The sequence below is a fragment of the Orcinus orca genome, chromosome 19 (assembly GCF_937001465.1).
Source record: "Orcinus orca chromosome 19, mOrcOrc1.1, whole genome shotgun sequence".
Classification (NCBI taxonomy): domain Eukaryota; kingdom Metazoa; phylum Chordata; class Mammalia; order Artiodactyla; family Delphinidae; genus Orcinus; species Orcinus orca.
This window is the reverse complement of record NC_064577.1, coordinates 36,293,648-36,315,466: the sequence shown is the minus strand read 5'-3', so window position 1 is coordinate 36,315,466 and position 21,819 is coordinate 36,293,648. Positions and strand designations below refer to the sequence as shown.

Sequence of the window (21,819 nt, the reverse complement as noted above, 5' to 3'; positions counted from 1 at the left end):
GTCGGTGTTGGACAGAGCCTTGATCTGTCAGGCCTCCTTGTGATGACCAGCCCAGTGCCCCATTGAACCACTCCTAATTCCTACTACAGAAAGAGAAGTGTAATTTCTTCATAGTCAGCCAGAGGAAAAGGAAGTTACGAGGTTGAATAGAAACAGATGCTTGTTTGCCAGTGTCCCTTAGCAGGTAGAACCTCCAGAAGGCTGGAGTCACGGTCCTGAGTGAGGGATTCCACGCATGTCTCCCCAGAAGTCAGCTGTCTTTGCCCTTGGCCCCAGAAGATAGGTTTTGTTTGGCATTTTGTTTTCCTTTTTCAGATTCTCTCTCTCCGCTTGTCTGGCTCTCTGTTGCTCTCTGCCTCTGTTTTCTCATAGACATTAGCAGAGTGCAATGTTTGTAGCAAGTAATAAGTGCAGAAAACAATGATTCAAAACCTAAATTGATTCACTTATGAGTACAAACCAACTAGGAGAAGAGATAGCGTGTCCTAGGACAAGAGAGCGGTATTAAGCCTCTCCGTAAGTATAGGAACACCTGAGCCTCCCGAGATTCAAAACTCTGTTACTTCTTTCTCGCAAATGAATCTCAGGTCCAGGTTTCTCAGCAGAACCGTGGCTGCTTCCACCCAGCAAATCGATGATCTTGGCCTTAATGTGCTCATGGATTTGCCTCTGATCACACACAAATGAAACCACGAAGGCCCAGGAAATAAATGTCTCCATCTTGTAACAGGGTGGCAGGAGACAGCCACTGGCTCTCGCTTCACTGAGCCTGTCCAAGCCTACAGAATACTTGCTCCGAGCTACTTGTGCTCTGCTGGTCAGCAGGGTATGTGCTGTTTGTTTTATCACGGGAGGTGGCGGAATCCTTGGAAAGCAGGAAGTGAGAAGAAGCCAGCCAGTTTCCAGAGCAGAATGACCTTCACTCTTTGGAAAGTCACTGATGTTAGCACTCTCAGGTCCCAGTCCTCACAGGCGCTGTTTGGCTTTGTTTACCTCCTTCTGGGTCATGAACAAGGGTTTGGATGAACTAGGGATAGCAGATTTCCCTGTTACAGGAAAGGGTGGTAACAGAGCTGAATCCGACTGACGCTTCTTATTCACCAACAGGTCTATGATATTGCATTTAGCCGGGCCGGAGGCGGCAGGGACATGTTTGCCTCTGTGGGTGCTGATGGCTCGGTGCGGATGTTTGACCTCCGTCATCTAGAGCACAGCACCATCATTTACGAAGACCCACAGCATCACCCACTGCTTCGCCTCTGCTGGAACAAGCAGGACCCCAACTACCTGGCCACCATGGCCATGGACGGAATGGAGGTGAGAGCCCCGCTTGAGGCTAACATAGGCCCTGCCACTCAGCTCCGGCTCTGCGTACTTACTGTATCTAGAAGAATGGTTTGCAACTGGTCGCCATTGTCTCCTCAGAGGATTTTTGGAAATATCTGGAGACCTTCGGGGTGGGAGGGGGAGGGGCAGTGCTACTGGTGTCTAGTGGGTGGAGGCCAGGGATGCTGCTGCACGTCCTGTGGTGCACAGGACCACTCCTCACAGCACAGAATCATCCGACCCGAAATGTCAGGAGTGCTGAAACTGAGAAAACCTGATCTAGAACAAGGGCTGTGAGTTAAGAACTTTTACTACTTGGAGAGTTGGAGTCGGAGCCAAGAAAAGCAGTATCTAAAGAGTAAACCAAATCTCATGTGCTTATGGTGCCGAGTAAAGAAACAGGCAGTTTTCCCCTCTGTAGTCTGGACAGATTCTGCCAGCCTTAGTGAACAGATGTGGAAGTGGCAACTCTGTAGCCTGTTATTTGATAAAAGCAGTAGACCGTGGGTGGAGATGATGCAGTGATGAATTTTATTTTGATGAAACCAGTACCTTGGGCTGCTTACCTTTCAACTTTTGCTGCAGGGGTTGGGGAGAGGGCTTCCATGCTGCCCACGCTGAGCCTGCACAGAGTCCTTAGCACATGCACCTAATAGGACTTGGTGGATTATTCAAATTCATGTTACTTGCTCTGCCTTCTCCCCTGCAGCCTAAAGGCCCTGAGCTGCTTATGACACAGACTAGAAACTAGCTGTGCCGAGACCCTCTGTCTCTAAGAGTCTTTAAATGTACAAATGAACAAGTTAAACAAATTTTTTTTCTCTCTCTTGTGTAGTGTCTTGTTTTTTTCTGTCACACCCTGAAGTTTCTGGGCCTCTTCCTTGTTATTTCTGCAGGTAGTGATTCTGGACGTTCGAGTTCCCTGCACGCCTGTCGCCAGGTTAAACAACCACCGAGCATGTGTCAATGGCATTGCTTGGGCCCCACATTCATCCTGCCACATCTGTACTGCAGGTAATTACTGGCAGGGGGCGATGGGGAGGGAGCGGTAAGGAGATCTTCCTCTTGTCTCCTTAGAATTGTAATCCTTACTGTATTCCAAGGATAGTTTGAGAGGTTTACACAGAGTAACTCCATTGAGAGCCTCCCTATGCTTGTGAAATTGAAGCAGTCCGGATTTCCAGATGATTTTGTACCCTCAGTGATGTCAGAGCATCTGTATACTACTTACATCGTGTACCCGTTATAGGCTTGTACCAACTACTGTGCGCCTCTGAAATCTAGGTCGGCACAGAGGACTCATCCAGGAGCATGAAGGAGGGCGCAGTCTCTCTTGGATGTAACTGGCTCTTTGGGCCTGTCGCCTGGGAGATACCAAAAGCACATGCCCCCTGCCCTGAGTTCTGGGTGCATGGAAGGGCCTGCACAGCCTGCCCGGGTCCGTGGTGTGTGACGTGTAGTTCCCATCTCTCCATTTGCCAGACCCAAAAGAGTACCCCTTAAAAATACGCTGGCCGTCAGTGTGCTTGTATTCTAGAAACAATGCCTACTATTAAAAATTCAACAATACAGAGATGTGAAAAAAAGGAAGGTGAACGTCATCTTCTCTGCTTCCTTTCCCATTTCTACTTCAGCCCCACTTTGTTTAGGTGGCACCACTCACGACGGTCGGTAGGTCTCCTTCCAGACCCTTTTAGGTGGATCCATGTGTACACATCCCTCCCATATGAATACCTGTCCCTTTGTTTTACAGACAGGATTCCACTCTAGCCCCATAATGCTGTGCTCCTTATCTTTTTCAGAGCCTTGGGTTTCCTCCTAACATACTTTTCCCCTCCTCACAAATCAGTAGCATCCTCATTTCCTTGTTCATTATGGAGCCAGAGGAGCGATGTAGTTTGGTGGGTTTCTGCCATTTTAGCATGAGTTCGAAAGGCATGAAGCTCTTCCTGTTTGGGGCCCTCTGCTCATGCCTGTCTGTCTCCTTGTGGGGCAGTTGAGGCCCAACGCCGTCCTGCGTGCCTCATGTTGTGGCCTGACTTCTTCACTCTTGCCCGCTTTTTCCCAGGAGTGTGGCTAGGGAAGGGCAGGAGGAGCAAAAAGAAAGAAAGGAGAACAGTATCAGCCCACCCAGCAGAAGCCCACCTTCGGCTCCCAGTGGCCGCCTTTGCAGACCTGCTGCTGCCCTGGGTGCCGCACCCACCCTGTGTCCTTCCAGTGGCAGGAGCTGGTGCTGAAGAGCGTGCTCAGTTGAGGTTGAGGAAAAGGCACTTACTGCTTTAGAGGTGCCGAGTGTTTAAAACGACTTCCCAGATCTCTTGATGCAGATAGTCCTGGGAAGGGTGTCTCTCACCCATGCCCAGGTTGTGCGGCCTCTGAGGGTTTAGTTTATTCAGGAGAGAGACAGGCTTTCACGTCGGGATGGGTGATGGGACTAGGGGACACTGTGGTGTGGAAGGTCATTGCCCTTTTTTTCCTCTCTTAAATTAAGAACTTATTATTTTGATTGTAAAAGTAACATGACCACCACATTACACATCACTTAGGAACTAGAGAAAAGTAAACATAACTCATTACCTTGCGGTCCTAATGGTACCACTGGTCTCATTTTGATATATTTCTTTCCAGGCACTTTTCATGTGCTTATCTGTCTTTTTAAGGTGCTTTCCTTCTTTCTGGTATTTCCCAGGGCCCTTTTCTTGGGCACATGTCCCCACAACACTGTATCTCATTATCTGTATAACACCTCATTGATGTATAAATGTCCATAAGATGGAGGGAAAAGAATCCCATTAAATAATTGAATCGTCAGAGAGGGATCTTTAATCACTCAAGTACTTTAAGTGGCTGAAAATGACATGTTTGGGGATCGTTTTTATCCCATCCCTTCTTCCTTTCCTGATGCCTGCCCCAGATGAGATGAGGTGCCCATCCAAGTCCCTTCCGCCATCCCAGCTCTGCTGTGGTGAATGGGTCAGAGGCAGCGGCCTTGCTTTGCGTCCGGGCTCTGCCACTCACTGCTGCATAGCTCTGTGGTTTGGGGCATGTGCCTTAACATTTCCTCATTTATAAAATGGGGGCTTGCAGTAAAACCTCCCTCACTGGGGTTTTGGTGAATGAATGCTTTGTAAACCACGATCCCCGCTCAGGTGCAGGGGTCATGGTCCTCACTGCCTGAGTTGTGACCTTGCTCGCTTGCTCTCTGTGTCCATAGCGGATGACCATCAGGCCCTCATCTGGGACATCCAGCAAATGCCTCGGGCCATCGAGGACCCTATCCTGGCCTACACAGCCGAGGGAGAGATCAACAACGTGCAGTGGGCGTCGACTCAGCCCGACTGGATTGCCATCTGCTACAACAACTGCCTGGAGATACTCAGAGTGTAGTGTCGGTGGCGCCGTGCCCACGAGGCAGGGGCTTGTGTGTTTCCCGCCTCTGTCCCACCCCCAAAGTAAGAAGAAACATGTTTCCGGTGGCCAGTACGTCTTTCATTGCTTTGCACCCACTGTTCCCAGAAGCTGCTCTAGGAGTTCCCGGCCAGTCGCCCCACTGCTCTCTGGGCCGGACTCAGTGCCGTGTGGCGCCTCCTCAGCCCAAGGCTGAGTTTTAAGATTTTCTCTCTTTTCCTCATGTCCTTTGGTTCCTCAATTAAAAATTTCTGTATATTTGTTTGTCAGCCGTTGTGTTAATGAGCACTGTGGGCACCGGCTCTGTTTGTATTCATCTGTCCCAGACGTCTCTGTCTGCTGCTGCCCGCAGCAATCTGTGTCCGTGTCCATGTGAGCACTTAGGTGGGAACAAACGCCAGTTCAAAGTTGTCTTTCCTCCTGTTATCAATGTCTTTAACAAACTTCAACTTTGTATATTTTTTATCTATCAGGCTAATTTTTTTACGAAAAGAATTTTACTCCCTGGTCTCTTCCTTTGTCTCATAGCCCTCCCTGTTAGCACCTTCCTCTCTTCCCTCCCTGCCTGGGTCTGGCCCCAGGTCCTTGACCCCATGAGCAGTTTGCCTTCTTGAATCACTGCCTGAGCGGAACATACCTGACCTGGAGTCCCAAACCGCCTCGGTGCTCTGAAGTCAGCCAGCTCTCACACCTTTGCTCAGCCTGGCTCTTCTCAAGGGCATTCTGAGCTCCGAAACAGACATGGGACTCCTTCTGTTAACTCCCGGAAGTACCCCTGTCCAGCCCCCCAGGACCTCTTGGGCACGTGTTAGCTCTGAGCTAGCCAGGCTGATTGGGGCGCCTGACTGAGGGGAACAGTGGCAGGAAAGCTGAGCTTAGAGCATGTTTCCAGTACCTAGTTTGAGAGTCTGTTTTTCCCTCCAGATATAAGCCCCCGGCCCGTCTCTTTCATGTCTTGAATGATAGGCAAGAATGAAGTATAAGGTGAACTTCAGTATCTCTGTTTGTTCAGTTTACTGTGAGTGGCAGTATATTGGCCACTCTTTGGATAGAGTGCTCTGAGGTGAGAGAGCCCTGCTTGACAGGTGCACAGTCTGAGCATCTAGCCTGAGCAGGATCTCCTTTAGAGTGTGGGAGACTGTCAGCTCTTGCAAAGGGTGGACCAATAGGCTGTGGTGATCCCAGGCCATCAGTTATATAGAGAGCAAGAAAAGCTTCAGAGACCCAGGGTCAGCCAGTTCAGAACTCCACGAACCCCTGTCAGCCACCCTGACCCCAGCTTAGGTTCTGAGCAGTACTGGATTGTAGGCTGTGGGTGTCTGTGTCCGTTATATGAGCGAGTTCCGTGGAGGGGGCCTGTGTGTGATTCCGGTGGTAGGTGAATCCTTGGGCAGGCAGAGTTGGGGACGTGCTCAGAGTCGGCGCGGGGTGGCGGGGGGAGTTTGTCACGCTCTGCCAAGTGCCGGAAGGTTTCTGAGACCCTCTGAGTTGAGTGTCTGAGAGTAGGAGAGAAGCAGACCTTGAGGCCAATGGTTTTGTCCAGTTCTCATCTGCTTTTGAGAAACAAAGCAGTTAGCTTTGTCCTTCTGCACACTTAAACTCTCTTGGTTGAGTCCTACTTTTCAGAAGCAGATGTATTTGTATCCCCAAAGTCATAGCTCTTTGCTTTAATACACGGGGGCTTGGCCCAAAGAAAAAGGCTCTTCTTTTTAGTCAGGGTATTTCCCCTTCTCCCTTTATACATTGTTCTGATTTTGAGGCTCTTTGGCTGGCCGTCTGCTTGAGGTCATCTCTCCTGCACTTACCACCAGATTTGCACTGCATCATTTGGAGATGTAAAGCGAACAGTTCTTGGTCAGAACACTCCTCTGCTTGTTATTGTGTTTGATGGTTCCAGGGTCCTTCCCTCAAGGGTAGCAAGTGTAAATTGAGTGTCACTTGCTCTAGGAGGCTGTCAGTTCCTTCCTGTGGAAAAGGGTCTGAAATGAAGGTCTAGTGGTAGAGGGGGCTGGTCCTGCTGGGGCAGGGCTTAACTACACTGAGCTCTCGGTTAAGATTCCTTTCCTGATCTCCACTTTTGTGGTCTGAGTGCTGAGAAGATTTATCCACTCTAACTTGAAAATAATCTGGAGAAAAAAAATTTGTTAATAAGAATAGGGATATATTTGGATAAAGTTGCTATTTACTGTGGAAAACAACAACTTTGAATGTTTTTTTTCCTTGCCCTGCAGACTCCCAGCCCTGTCACCCTCCTTAGGCCCTGCAGTGTGGTCTGGTCCTCTTCCTTTCAACATCCCACTTGGGCCCAGGTGAGACTCCCCAGTCCCCCCAAGCAGACACAGACACACAGTAGCTGGCATGCTGGGATTTTGAAGTCCCGGCTCCCTCACTCTCCCTTTATGCCATGGGCCAGATGGCCTCATGGCTGAGGAGGGGATTTCTGTAGTCTCAGGATTTAGAAAGCCTCTTAGTCAGCCACGCCACAGGAAGCAGAGATCTGTTGTAGTTTCAAAAGCAAGTGTTTGTTTAATGTGTTTAGGTTCTCAGATTGCCAGCCAGCGAGAATAGGTTGGGAGGCTCTGTCTCTGCACTCCTTGAACATGAGAAGAGCCACTGCCGGGACTGCACTGGAAAGGCTGCGGCAGCACCTCTGGGCTCTGGCTCTCTGGGCTGTGGCCCTTTGACCTGCTTCTGGCCCCCAGAGCCGCAGCCGCCTTTGTTTTCCTTGTCTGCTCTGAGGGGAGGGGGCTGCTGAATAGATGAGGCCTCAGGTTCCCCATCAGAGAGCTGGTGAGTGGATCCAGGTCCTTCAAGAGTTCGAGTTGTTTACACCCAGGAGAGTCAGAAGCCTCTCTTTCCAGGGAGGAGCCAGGCTGAAAGATGAGGGCTTGAAGAGGGAGGAAACTTGATAGCCAGGTGAGAATTTCTTATCAGAACCAGGATCGGCTCTCAGAGAACTGGTTAAGAAACAGAAAACATTAAGACTCCGATGAGTTTTTGATGGCAGGTGTGTCTGAAATTTTAGGAGGAGATTTAGGATGTGGGGGAAAAGCAGTGGTAGCAAAGGAGAAAATATTAGAGGGCAGTAAAGGTCTGAGCTGGGGAAGCATTCAGACCGTCATGTGGCTGTGGAGTGAGACTGTGCTCTCGGCCTGTGTCAGCCTTCCTGGACTGTTCATCAGGTGCCTGTGATGTGGGGTAACTGGGGACAGGGGGACAGGGGGACCCCTTCCTGCTGCAGTTCAGCCCTAGTGTCGTTTGGTGGTAGAAACTTGCAGGAGTGGGAGTCCCTCGATCATTCCAGACAATGGCTCTTCTTGGTTGTAGGTTTGTAGAGAGAAGAAGCAGAGGTTGTAAACAGTCATGCTGACTTCCCCCCCTCCCTTTTGTCTTTTCTCTTCCTCTTTACCTTCCCACTGCCTCTCCACTGTAGAACTTCCTCCCTGCTGCAACCTGGGCCTTGAATTCCTAGGCTGTAAGGTATGTAGGAGCTGCAGGGTCTGCCAACCACGGGAGGCCAGCCTAGTAACTTCCCTCCACTGTCCCCAGCTCCTTTGACTGCCTGACTTGGGAGAAGGGAGACCAGTAAAGTAGAAGCCCCAAAGCAGCCTCTTCCCTTTCCTGTCTGTGCTCCAGGATGAGGAGGGAGGGTCAGCTTGGCACTGAAGTTGGGTTTTCCCTGGGAGGAAAGCTGAGCTGAGCAGTCACTGTGAACCCTGGGCCAGGCTCTCCAAGAACTGCCATCCCTGCACTGGCTGGGCCAGCTACTCAGTGTTGCAGAGCCTCGTCCTCTTTTCCCACCGTTGTCATTGCTGCTAGTGGTCAGAGTTAAATGTGTGACCACATGGGATGGGCCAGCTCCTCTCAGGCTACTTCCTAGATGTGATTTTTTAAGTGTAGAAACATGCAGGTGCCTTTCCAAGAGGCTTGGACTGGTGTATCAAGCCAGAAACAGATAAGCTAATCAAAGTATAAACTCAAGAGGAAGGAGGATACTGGCAGTCTGTGTAAGAGCTGGAAAACTTACAAGTACTGGCCTTTGGGAAAACCCAGTGAATAAGAACTTGTGATACCTGCTATTTGAAAGAATGTTCTCACCTTGGGTTGATTGTGGTAATACAGTGTGTTATGAAACTCGTGGAGCTGAAGCTTTGACTTGCTTGAGTCGAATATGGATCATTTGATATGGTTCCTGTGTATTTGATGACCCCTCTTTCAGTGACTTTCCATCCTTCCTCCCCCGAGCGTGAATTTGTAGCATGATTGTACAAATCTCTATGTAGAGAAAATGGAGATTCCTTGTTCTCTGAAGTGTTAAGCGCTAGCCAATCCATTTCTGTCCCCTTTAGCCTAGTGTGTCTGAACTTAATTTCCTGTTATATATTTAAACTTTTCCTCTACATTATAGGTTTTGTGGCATCCCATGGTCAGGTGGAGAGGAAGCTGCCCCTTGCAGAACTGTACTGTAACCATTTTTTTTAAAAAAACATTTTCACAGGATTGATTATACACAGGGCTTGTAAAAAATTTTTTAACACTGTGCTGTGAAACCATGATGGTAAATCTCCATTGAAGGCTACTTCAAAGGCACCTGAAAGTGGAGTGTTATCTATGATTTTATTTCTTGCTTTCTGAATATATTAAACCTAATTTTCACCCTTTCATTCTGTTCAGCCTCCTGTATAAGAAGTACCGTATTTTCTGCCCATCATACTTTGTAATAAAACTTGAACATGTATAGATTGACTGAATTTCTTCTTGTGATGAATTCAGTTCTTCCCATTCTGCCACTGTGGTCATGTTCCAGACACACTGGCTGGGGGATTAGACCTCCAGCCCAGCCCATCACACTATCTGATGGCCTAATTCATCACCTTTAACAAAATACAGACCACCTACTGTCTGCTGGGGGCCATGACCCTCAGGTCGCTCACAGTCAACGAGAAGAGACATCTCCATAAAGAAACACTGGCAGTGTTGTGCAGTGATGGGTGTGTTCAGGTTCTCTGGTGGCCCTGAGGAGGAAGTGATCACCTATGTCTGGGTGGGAGCCAGAGAGGGTCAGGGAAAACTTCACAAGACGAAGGATGCTTGAATGGTTTATTTTGGTGGTTGTTTTTTTAACATTTTTATTGGAGTATAATTGCTTTACAATGGTGTGTTAGTTGCTGCTGTATAACAAAGTGAATCAGCTATACATATACGTATATCCCCATATCTCCTCCCTCTTGCGTCTCCCTCCCACCCTCCCTCCCTATCCCACCCCTCTAGGTCGTCACAAAGCACCGAGCTGATCTCCCTGTGCTATGCGGCTGCTTCCCACTAGCTATCTATTTTACATTTGGTAGTGTATATACATCCACCCCACTCTCTCACTTCGTCCCAGCTTACCCTTCCCCCTACCTGTGTCCTCAAGTCCATTCTCTACATCTCCGTCTTTATTCCTGTCCTGCCCCTAGGTTCTTCAGAACCATTTTTTTTTTCTTTTTTAGGTTCCATATATATGTGTTAGCATACGCTATTTGTTTTTCTCTTTCTGACTTACTTCACTCTGTATGACAGACTCTAGGTCCATCCACCTCACTACAAATAACTCAATTTCTTTCTTTTTATGGCTGAGTAATATTCCATTGTATATATGTGCCACATCTTCTTTATCCATTCACCTGTTGACGGACACTTAGGTTGCTTCCATGTCCTGGCTATTGTAAGTAGTGCTGCAATGAACATTGTGGTACATGACTCTTTTTGAATTATGGTTTTCTCCGGGTATATGCCCAGTAGTGGGATTGCTGGGTCGTATGGTAGTTCTATTTTTAGTTTTTTAAGGAACCTCCATACTGTTCTCCATAGTGGCTGTATCAATTTACATTCCCACCAACAGTGCAAGAGGGTTCCCTTTTCTCCACACCCTCTCCAGCATTTATTGTTTGTAGATTTTTTGATGATGGCCATTCTGACTGGTGTGAGGTGATAACCTCATTGTAGTTTTGATTTGCATTTCTCTAATGATTAGTGTTGTTGAGCATCCTTTCATGTGTTTGTTGGCAATCTGTATATCTTTGAAGAGATGTCTATTTAGGTCTTCTGCCCATTTTTGGATTGGGTTGTTTGTTTTTTTGATATTGAGCTGCAATGAGCTGCTTGTATATTGTGGAGATTAATCCTTTGTCGGTTGCTTTGTTTGCAAATATTTTCTCCCATTCTGAGGGTTGTCTTTTCGTCTTGTTTATGGTTTCCTTTGCTGTGCAACAGCTTTTAAGTTTCATTAGGTCCCATTTTTTTATTTTTGTTTTTATTTCGCTTGCTCTAGGAGGTGGGTCAAAAAGGATCTTGCTGTGATTTATGTCATAGAGTGTTCTGCCTATGTTTTCCGCTAAAGAATTTTATAGGGTCTGGCCTTACATTTAGGTCTTTAATCCATTTTGAGTTTATTTTTGTGTATGGTGTTAGGGAGTGTTCTAATTTCATTCTTTTACATGGAGCTGTCCAGTTTTCCCAGCACCACTTATTGAAGAGGCTGTCTTTTCTCCATTGTGTATTCTTGTCTCCTGTATCAAAAATAAGGTGACCATATGTGCGTGGGTTTATCTCTGGGCTTTCTATCCTGTTCCATTGATCTATATTTCTGTTTTAGTGCCAGTACCATACTATCTTGATTACTGTAGCTTTGTAGTTATGAACTGGGTTTTGAAGGCTGAGTAGGAGTCTTCTGGGAGTAAAGAAAGATATTTAAGGCAGAGAGAACATCCATGTATAAATCTGTAGAGGCAAGAAGAATATGGTTCTATTCAGAGAATGGTAAGGTGATGTGGGGTTTTGTGTGGGGAGTGGTGGGAAGTGGGTCTAGAGAGGAGAGCAGGAGCAGGTGGTCTTGTGCTTTGTAGAAAGTTTAGACCTTCCTCCTGTACGAGACTTTGGAAAATTTACACAGAGGGAAGTCATGCTCAGTTCTGCATTTTAGGAGGCAGTGAAGAACATGCCTCTGAGTGGGGGTGAGACAAGGAGTCACCTCACCTATTAAAATAGTCAACATAAGAAAAAGCAAAAGCCTCACTAAGGCAGGAGCAGCAGGGAAGGAGAGGGCAGGGCACAACCGAAGAGATTTAAGGGACAGGCTAATCAGGATTCAGTAATCTGTTGGCTGTGAAGGCTGACCAAGAAATGATAACTCCCACGTCCCCTGGGTGAGGACATCAGGCTCTGATGGCTGACTAGAATTTCCAAGTCCAAGCTGGTTTCCCGAGCCTGTGCCCCAATGTGATAGGATGGAGGAGTTTTATCCCACTGCTATTCAAATGCTGTTAGTCCTAGATGAATACTCCCTCTGTTTATTTTTATTTTCAGTCTGTGCTCTTGTTGAGCCATTTCAAAGGAAAAGAAGAAAGACATTTTGATTGGTTCAGTGAGCCAGTATTTAGTAAGTGCCTTCCACTTTAGTCACGTCATTCAACCTAACTGCAAGGAATGTATTTTTCCTGTGTGCCTAGGAAGAGGAAATAAAGTAATGTCTCCACCATACCATCAAATTAGCAAGAGTATCTGGAATAGTAACGAGTGTGGTTCTATTCATTGAGAGCCGTTAGTACTAGACGACACCTGTTCAAACCTAGTAGAATGATGCCTTCAGCCAGTCTTTAGAATCCAAGGTTCATTGTAAGTTAAAAATTTCAGGGACTTCCCTGGTGGTACAGTGGTTGAGAATCTGCCTGCCAATTCAGGGGACATGGGTTCGAGCCCTGGTTCCGGAAGATCCCACATGCCGTGAAGCAACTAAGCCCCTGTGCCACAACTACTGAGCCTGTGCTCTAGAACCCATGCTCTGCAACAAGAGAAGCCACTGCAATGAGAAGCCCATGCACTGCAACGAAGAGTAGCCCCTGCTCACAGCAACTAGAGAAAACCTGCGTGCAGCAACAAAGACCCAAAGCAGCCAAAAAAATTTTTTTTTTTTCAATGATCTTGACAGCCAGGTCTCTAGGGATGGTTCAGTCACCTGTGAATTCATTTTGAGACATGAATATTAGCTCAGACTGAGAAAGTAAAAATCTGCCCTGCCATTCATCACAGATAAACAGACACAGATAAAACCAGGTGCAAAGTTAACAGGAAACAATATTTCTCCCAAGCACACACTGCAACTTATCAGATAATAATTCCCTTCTCTGGGTGGCTTTTAAAAATTCACTAAGAAACTGTTCTCTAAAATCAGACGGAATTCCCTGGTGGTCCAGCGATGAGTCCATGCTTCCACTGCAGGGTTCAATCCCTGGTCGAGGAACTAAGATCCTGCGTGCCACGTGGTGTGGCCAAAAATAAATAAATAAATAAAATAAAATCATAGACTGTCGGGAAGTTTGCTGTTTGAAATTATGTCCAGTGAGAATGAAGCCTTACAGTCTTGCTTGGAGAATCTAAGTTGCTTTGATAGAAAAGCAGCCTTGATTTCCAACCCAGGTGTAGAACTTCAGGGCTTTCTGAACACAACTTTCCACATTTAACATTGTAGTTTTCAAGGAAACTTAACCTTGGGTCTACTTTGCAGTCCAGAGCTGATGTTGACTCTCTTTTCATATAACTCTGTATTCCTTTGAGTATATCAAACCCTGTTTCATTGAAATTTCACCTAACCTCCACTCATTCCCATAATTATATAATAGAGATCTTTTCCTTTAGTGAGACACTCCACCATCCCTCTGGTGTGCAGTTTGCCTTGTTGCAGTGAGTTGATAGACTGACATTGTTGGACTACAGCTTTGCCCTGGTGGGTTTAGGCTGATTGGACCAGGACTATCTCAAACTTTGTTTTGGCCTCTACTCTTTTTTTATTTTCAATTAATTTATTTATTTTTGGCTGTGTTGGGTCTTCGTTTCTGTACGAGGGCTTTCTCTAGTTGCGGCGAGCCGAGGCCATTTCTCATCGCGGTGCACGTGCCTCTCACTGTCGCGGCCTCTCTTGTTGCGGAGCACAGGCTCCCGAGGCGCTGGCTCAGTAGTTGTGGCTCACGGGCCCAGTTGCTCCACGGCATGTGGGATCCCTCAAACCAGGGCTCGAACCCGTGTCCCCTGCATTGGCAGGCAGACTCTCAACTACTATGCCACCAGGGAAACCCTTGGCCTCTACTCTTATTTGTGATTATAGATTTCCTTCATTTGCTTTTTGCTACTTGAAGTAACATTTATGTTAAGCTATATTCTTATTTATTATTATTATTTTTAATAATTTTTTTTTTGGCTGTGTTGGGTCTGTTTCTGCACGCGAGCTTTCTCTAGTTGTGGCGAGTAGGGGCTACTCTTCATTGCGGTGCACGGGCTTCTCATTGTGGTGTCTTCTCTTGTTACGGAGCACGGGCTCTAGGCACGCGGGCTTCAGTAATTGTGGCACGCGGGCTCAGTAGTTGTGGCTTGTGGGCTTAGTTGCTCCGCAGCATCTGGGATCTTCCCTGACCAGGGCTCAAACCCCTCTCCCCTGCATTGGCAGGCGGATTCTTAACCACTGCGCCACCAGGGAAGCCCCTAAGCTATATTTTTAAATTACAAAAAGTAATACTCTATATGAATAGCTAGCAAGCACATGAAAAGATGATCAACATCATTAGTCATCTGGGAAATAGAAATCAAAACCACAATGAGAAAAAACAAACAAACAAAACCACAATGAAATACCACTTCATACCCACTAGGATGACAACAGCTAGAGTCAAAAAGAGATGATAACAAGTTTTGGCAAGGATGTGGAGAAATTGGAACCCTCATGCACTACTGGTAGGGATGTAAACAATGCAACCATTTTGGAAAACACTCTGGCAGTTCCTCAAAAGATCGAACAGAGTTACTGTATGACTCACCAATTCCACTCCTAGGCATATACCCAAGAGAAATGAAAATATATGTCTACGCAAAAACCTGTATGTGAACGTTCATAACAGCATTATTCAGAATGGTCAAAAGGTGGAAAAAACCCAAATGTCCATCAACTGATGAATGGATAAATAAAACGTGGTATATTCATGCAATGGAACATTAGTTAACAACATGGATGAACCCTGAAAACGTTATGATAAATGAAAGAAGCCAGTCAAAAGAACCACATATTGTATGATTCCATTCATATGAAATGTCCAGAATAGGCAGACCCATAGAGACAGAAGTAAAGTGGTGGTTGCCTAGGACTGGGGGAACTGGGGAAAATGGGGAGTAACTGCTAATGGGTACTTTCTTTAGGGAGTGATGAAAATGTAAAATTTGGGTGATGGCTACACAAATCTGAATATACTAAAAAACATTGTACGCTTTAAATTGGTGATTTGTATGATATTTAAATTACATGTCAGTAAAGTTTTTGTTAAAAAAAAAAGCTGTACTGGGCACAGGAGTACAGTCCTGCTCTCAAAGAATTTAATATCATGGCAGAGACAAACATTTTGATATTAAAAAAGTAAGTGTTAAGGTACAGACATGTATGAAGGGTTATGTGAACCCACAGAGTAGAGCATCTGAACCCAAACGGAGAATTTGCAGATGTTTTCCTCTGGTGGGAAATGATGCCTGAGCTGAATCTTGAAGGAAGAATAAAAATTAGCCAGAAGTGAGGTAGAACAGCAAAGACACAGGTTTGTGCTTAATACAAGAATTGGGAGAAGCAGTAGGAGCAATCTGGTGTTTCTGCGTAATCTGCAAAGTACAAGGAGGAGAGTGCCCAGCCCAAGTAGCTTCGATAATAAAAAATAATAAATTAACAATTCATAAGTGCACTATTAGTTACAGCTAAAAACTCAAAGAAGGACTCTTAGGAAGGCTTTAACCAAGGAGGGGACAGCTGAACTGGGTCTTGAAGCACGATGAAGATTTTATCACCGAGACAGTGAAGTTCACTCCAAGCAGATAGGGGCAAAGAGGTAATAAAGACTTGTATTCAGAGTACAGTGAGTATAATTCCCTCCAACTGGACTGTAGTGTCAGGACATGAGACCAGAAGAATGAGTAGATCTGAGATTATGAAGGTTCTTACATAATAGCTAAAAAATAACATAAAACCTATGCCTGTGTATTTTATCCATTATCCCATTTAAAGATAGCAAGGCCATTCTACAGGTAAGAAAACTGAAATATAGGAAAGTAAAGGAACTTGCCCAAGGTTACACAAGTAAGTGTAGCAACCGGGGTTTGAACCCACCAGTTCGGACCAGAGGCCACAAACTTAACCTGCTCTCTATCTAACACACCAAGTTTTTGGATTTAATCTCACCAGCCTGGGGAGCCACTGGAAAGTTGTTCACAGTTCCTGCTTTGTTTGTTCTATACCTTCTCCTCCTAATGGCATCGGTTTTCTCTTCTGTGAGAGCAGAGGGAAAATGCAGAGGCGAATTAGGCTCCAGGAAACTCTTCTGATCATCCTCCCTCTCCAGGATGGCAAGTGTCTCTTGCATTTAGGGACTTCATCACTATGATCGCTGCTGCTATTTACATAAGATTTTATTACTTTAAAGCTCCAAGAGCTTTTTTCAACCCTCTTACGTTGGTAAAGCAAGTAGGAGCATCCTTATTTACAGATATCGAAGAGGAAGTTCAGAGAGACTAAATGATTGGATAAATCACATCTCTGGGCGGCGATTTCCCTACCTTAAAGTGAAGTGATTGAACTACCTATTTCTTTGCAACAACAAAACATTTATCATTCTAGGCCTGCTTAGAGTTGGGAAGTCATTCTGAAGCAAAATCAGTTTCATAACTAAGATGTATCTCTACTAGATCATTGTGGGAAGTAAAGTCCGGCGTTCCCCAGGCAACCAGGACGGATTGAGCACAGGGTTGCCCCACCTCCGCCCAGGCTCTGCGCAGCTGCAAGCAACAGAAAAGCAAGTACCACGCGACGGAACGGCTTTTGTGGGCGGTGGGGACGCGTTTTTGGAACGGACCGGGAAAAGGAAGTGTGCTACACCATTGAATGTACCCGCTCCCGGCTGCCGCGGGGAAGGTGCGGCGTACTTCGTGTTCCGGCTGCCCGGGTTGGGCTGCCGCGGTGAAGGTGCGGCGTACTTCGTGTTCCGGCTCCCCGGGGTGGGCCTGAGCCTTTGGCTCTCCAGTGACGGGTTGAGGAGGCCGCAGACTCTGGACCTGCTTGTTTCAGTGGCGGACTCGGCGGACTGACCTCGGCCACTGCTCTTGCTGACCTTGGCCCAGGGTCGGAGCCGATGGCGGCTTGGGCCCCTGTCACCTTGAGCAGGACCGCTGCCCAGTGCTTGTGGGCGCGAGGCCCCGGGGTCCGGGTGGCTCGTCCGCGCTTCCCCCCGGCCTTCCAGCCTGAGTCCCCAGGCTGTAGCCCCTGTGAGGGCCGGACGCTGCACCTCACGGCAGAAGTCCTCGCCGGGCACAACAAGTGGTCCAAAGTCCGGCACATCAAGGGTCCCAAGGACACCGAAAGGAGTCGCGTCTTCTCTAAGCTCAGTTTGAGCATTCGCCTAGCGGTTAAAGGTGAGAACTTGACGGTCACCCCCCGGTGGTAGCCACTTGCCCTCACTATGCCCACGGCTTTGCTTGCCTCCTAGAGTTGGGCCAGGCCCACCCCGATCCTCGGCCTTTCATTCAGAGCGAATTGAAAACTTCTTTTCCAAAATACTTACCCAGATCTCATTCAAACACTGGATAAAGTGTCCTCAACAAGCCGAGATCTAAGTGCTGACTTGTCGCTCTTTTGGCTGATGGGGGTAGGAGGCGGAAATCCCTTTTTTCTCTCATGTCATAATGAGATGTCTCTGCTTACTCTTTTCTATCTCAGAAGGAGGCCCCAACCCCGAGTTCAATAGAAACCTGGCCAGCATCTTAGAGGTGTGTCGCAGCAAGCACATGCCCAAGGCAACAATTGAGGCAGCACTGAAAATGGAGGTGTGTCCTCAGTTTAACTTTGTTTTTGATCACAGTCCCTACAGGGCACATGTCTGGAAGGCCACCACACACCCCTTAAATTATCAGAGAAGGGTAGTGATGTCGTTGACACTCAGCCCAAAGTCTCCTGGTGACTCTTCTCTCGGCCATTGGTTATGGGAGCACAGTCAGGAGCAGGATGTATAGACAGCGTACAGAACTATATAGCCTAGGATTGCTGAGCTGAGTTTTGAGGAGATGGGGTAAAAAGAAGGGCCACAGTTTGGGGAAAGCCCTGGTGTTAGTTTGAGGAAGGGTTTGTTTTTCTGATATTTATGCCTTAAAGGAGAAAAGCCAGTAGAAATACAGAGGGTGCAGATGATAGTGATAGTGGGAGGGGCTGGGATGTAGAGCCTAGGTGTGGGAATTGTCTGCAAGCCCAGCTGAGGGGACACCTCTTCTCTAGGACAAGGGGGAAGGATCTGAGGAAGTAGTAGTCATCTTAATTGCTAACAGTTATTGAGTGCTTATTCCAGGCCAATTTCTTTGATAAGAACTTTGTATGCATTACCTCACTGACTCCTCAGAACAACCTTAAATGGAAACTGAGGCACTGAAAGATTAGGCGACTTGACCACGTCACACAGAAAATGACAGACAGGGAACCAGACAGACTCCAGAGCCTATGCCTAACCGTCATTCATACTGCCCTCCTGTCAGGTGTGGTGCAGATAAGGCGGTGGAGGCAGAGGATTTTCCCCCACCTGGTGTCCTTAATTTCCTTTGTGAAAGAGGAAGGGAGAAGTCATCAGTTGAGAGTTCCTGGGAAGACGGCAGGGCAGGGTGATGGAGAGAGTGGTGAAGATCGGATGCGCGGGCAAAGAATGAGCAGAGGCAGTGTGGGAGATCCAGATGAGATTGGTCATTAGAGTTTTTGATCGATTGTTTGAATTTTGAGGCTATGCTATTTGATAAGGCCCAGATGTGTCATTTCACGTGGCAGTACTCAGCAGCGCTGGGGTAGGAGCACAGGTGGGTTTCATGCGGGATAAGGTGTACGAGAATGAGTTTTAGTAGGCGCTATGGCGGGGTGGATGTGGGATTCAGCTGGGGAGGGGCGAAAACAAAGCTGGGAGATGGCAGATTGATTGTTCAGGGACAAGAGAAACAGACTGCCTTCCAAGTAAGGGATAGTACTTCCAATTATCTCAAAAGTTGGTCCCAAGGGCCTCCTCTCAGAGGGGAGGACAAAATTGAAGCTTAACAGCCTAGGCTCCAGCCCAGGGAGCCCATCCCATGGAGTCAACTTTGTGGTGCCTGTGGTGCCTGGGCTGGCATGTAGGAGGGAACTAGGAAACCGGAAAATGTGATTATGTTGTTTATTGCAGAAAACCAAGGACATTTATTTGTTGTATGAGGGCCGAGGCCCTGGTGGCTCTTCTCTTCTCATTGAGGCGTTATCTAACAGTAGCTCCAAGTGCCACTCGGACATCAAACATATCCTGAACAAGAATGGGTAGGTGTGTGTCTGGGGAGAGTAGAAGGGTACAGAGTCTTTAGGTTCCAATTCTGTGCAGGGAAAGTACTGTTGTTCCTGGTGGCGTTTCAAGTTTTACACACACTTCATCCTTAGCAGAATCCAAATGGGATCGTTTATTCTCCCTTAATGTGTTCTGTACTGGGCAGGATCCAAAAGACTTGTTCATCAGGTGTAGAACGAGCTCTCTGTCCCATTATCCCATCTGTCTGTATAATGTCCAGGTCTTAAAATGTACAACCAGGAATGGAATCTTAATTGCACAGGAATTGATGAGCAAAGTCTTTGCATCCTCCAAACTCCAGACAGGGCAGAAAATAGAAGGTTGGGGTTATGTTTGGATTATTCCCTTGCCCAGTGGTAGCTGCATCTGCCTCAGGAAGAGAGCTGCTCCATGTCTGTTTATACTCCAGGGGCTGGGTGGGAATGAGTGTCTAAAGGCATTCTTTCTGGCCCATTTCCTTTCCTATTAGGGGAATGATGGCTGAAGGAGCTCGCCACTCCTTTGACAAAAAGGGGGTGATCGTGGTTGGAGTGGAGGACAAAGAGAAGAAAGCTGTGAATCTGGAGCGTGCCCTGGAGCTGGCAATAGAAGCAGGAGCTGAGGATGTCAAGGAAACTGAAGATGAAGAGGAAACGAACATTTTTAAAGTGAGTGTGAAGCCTTAGTGTTTGGTGGACTTCCGAGAGGCCCCTGATTGACATGTTAAGGCATGCTTCTGTCAGTCTCTTCTTTCCTGTGCCCGGGGTACAGGTGAGATAAAGAGCTCACATATTGCACAGACATTTACTAAGAGAATACCGGATAGGGCTTACTCTCTTGAGGACGATGAGAAGGATTCAGAACATTGAAAACTCTGTTTCTGCCAGTGAAGACTTAAACCCAGTGATACAGTAATTCCATTCAGGTTTTGCAAACTTCTGTCCAGCTTTGTCCTGTTATCTCCTGGCTACTTACCTCCTGACTTTCCTTTGTTCCTAGTTTATTTGTGATGCCTCTTCACTGCATCAAGTGAGGAAGAAGCTGGACTCCCTGGGCCTGTGTTCTGTGTCCTGTATGCTAGAGTTCATCCCCAACACAAAGGTGCGGCTGGCTGACCCTGACCTGGAGCAGGCTGCCCATCTCATCCAGGCTCTCGGCAACCACAATGACGTGATCCACGTCTATGACAACATTGAGTAGCCAGGCTGTACGTGCCCCTGGCAGCCTATTCTGGAGCACAAGCTTCTGCAGTGTCCTCTGAGACTCAAGCAGGTCAGGGCGGTGGGTGGTCTAGCAGGTTAGGAAGCAGAAGACCTGTAGTTTGTGGTCAGCGGAATCCCTGCACTTTTGTGAAGCCTATTTGTCAGCTCTGCTGGTGTCTCCGTGCCCTCCCAGGTGAGCCCCTCCACATCCTTCTGGATGCAGAGTGAGGCCAGTCAGCTGGTCAGATTCTGATCTCAGGAAGTTGGCCCTTGTGGGGATGGTAGGTGCCCTGAGGGCCCATGTACTAGAAACTGCTCTTAAATAATAACAGTTATTGATCTGGGTTTGCCGCACTGCTGTTGTATGACTCTTGAGTGTTCCTGGGTTTGTGTCCAGTTGCTGGGACCCTCTTGACTTCCTTTCAAGTCTGTAGGCTTAGTTCCACTACTCCAATCCCAAGACTTTATTTTTTTGATTGACCATAGAAATGTAGCTCCCTCCAGGTACTTTGTGCTCTAGTGCTCATCTAATGGCTTAAACCTGTCATTCTTTCACATAACTAATATTGATCAAACACCTACTGTGTACCAGGAACTGCACTTACAGGCTGTTCAATTGATGCCCTGTGTTAGATCCACTCTAAGACGTAGGACCTCATGGGGAAGACACAGGATTGCTCTCTACCGGAGCTGTCCCAGGGCAATGTGAGGTGCTGTGCACGCATCCTTGTTCTCTTTGTGTGGCCTCTGTACCCTTCTTCTGTCAGAGAGCTTAAGGCTGTGGCCCCGAAGGAGATCAAGTGCCAGTGATAAGGGACTCCAGGCCCTGCTTTGCCTGGGTCCCTCTGTGTTCTGAGATTGCTCAGAGTGGACCTGTCAGTGGGCTGCGCTCAGGAAGGGCTGTACCAAGCTGGTTTTTAAAGCTGCTTGATCCCCAGAATGCCCAGCCCTGGCTCCTTTCCATCCCTGATGCCAGATGATGGGGCACTGGGAACTGGAAAGGAGATAAGAACAGAAAGAAGGCTGAGTCAGAAGCCTGGCCAGGTGGGAAATAGGGGCCTTGGTGCCTTTTGTTCCTGAGCCACTTCTGGGTTTAGAGAGACAAGGAGTGCCAACCACCTGTGCTGGAGCCCGTCAGGCGTGTCAGTCCCGGAGCGGCTTTTTGATCCCTGTTATCCACCTTCTTGTAAGTTGTTTAAGCCAGTTCTGAGCTCAGAGTAATTTTCCTGAAGGACTCGTAGGTAAATGAGGATGGAAAAGAACTAAAACCAGATTGGCTAAATGATAACTTCACCTTCTAGGAAAAACAGATTACTAATTCCATGATGACTTCAACAGCTGGAGAGTGAAGGCTAGAGGGAGGAAAACCAATGAAATAACCTGTTATCGTGCCAAAGCATATGCTGTTATACCTCATTTCATAATTTTGGTACTACCTGGCATTCTTTAGTTTTTATAGGAGATAACTCATCTAAATATCTGAATAGCACATCATTAAA

The 21,819-nt window shown here is 47.2% G+C and overlaps 3 protein-coding genes across 7 annotated transcripts in view; all 3 read left to right on the top strand.

Annotated features, from left to right (window-relative positions):
- The window catches only part of DCAF7 (DDB1 and CUL4 associated factor 7), a 33,883-nt gene extending 17,275 nt beyond the window's left edge, over positions 1-16,608 (top strand). Inside the window, exons 5-9 of one of the 4 annotated variants that reach the window (XR_007473533.1) lie at positions 1,108-1,317; positions 2,223-2,340; positions 4,541-4,778; positions 6,966-7,043; positions 16,486-16,608. Coding sequence is in view for 2 of the 4 variants with exons in the window: in XM_033438918.2 (XP_033294809.1) it covers positions 1,108-1,317; positions 2,223-2,340; positions 4,541-4,713 (501 nt within the window). In the remaining 2 variants the exon portion in view is untranslated. Of the gene's footprint in view, positions 1-1,107; positions 1,318-2,222; positions 2,341-4,540; positions 9,486-16,485 lie in introns of those variants that run through there. The other 3 variants (XR_004486453.2, XM_033438918.2, XM_004275654.4) reach the window with 3 other exon arrangements.
- Positions 16,609-16,763: 155 nt separating this feature from the next.
- LOC101271442 (translational activator of cytochrome c oxidase 1) lies at positions 16,764-20,665 on the top strand. Its single transcript, XM_004275653.4, has 5 exons — positions 16,764-17,208; positions 17,513-17,619; positions 18,987-19,114; positions 19,609-19,786; positions 20,118-20,665. Exons 1-5 carry the CDS (start codon positions 16,929-16,931, stop codon positions 20,316-20,318), a joined length of 894 nt encoding a protein of 297 aa, XP_004275701.1. The 5' UTR covers positions 16,764-16,928; the 3' UTR covers positions 20,319-20,665.
- Positions 19,645-21,819, top strand: part of MAP3K3 (mitogen-activated protein kinase kinase kinase 3) — a 71,401-nt gene continuing 69,226 nt past the window's right edge. The window contains exon 1 of one of the 2 annotated variants that reach the window (XM_033438906.2): positions 19,645-19,786. The gene's annotated coding sequence lies outside the window, so the exon portion shown is untranslated. Of the gene's footprint in view, positions 19,787-20,117; positions 20,220-21,819 lie in introns of those variants that run through there. The other variant, XM_033438907.2, reaches the window with a different exon arrangement.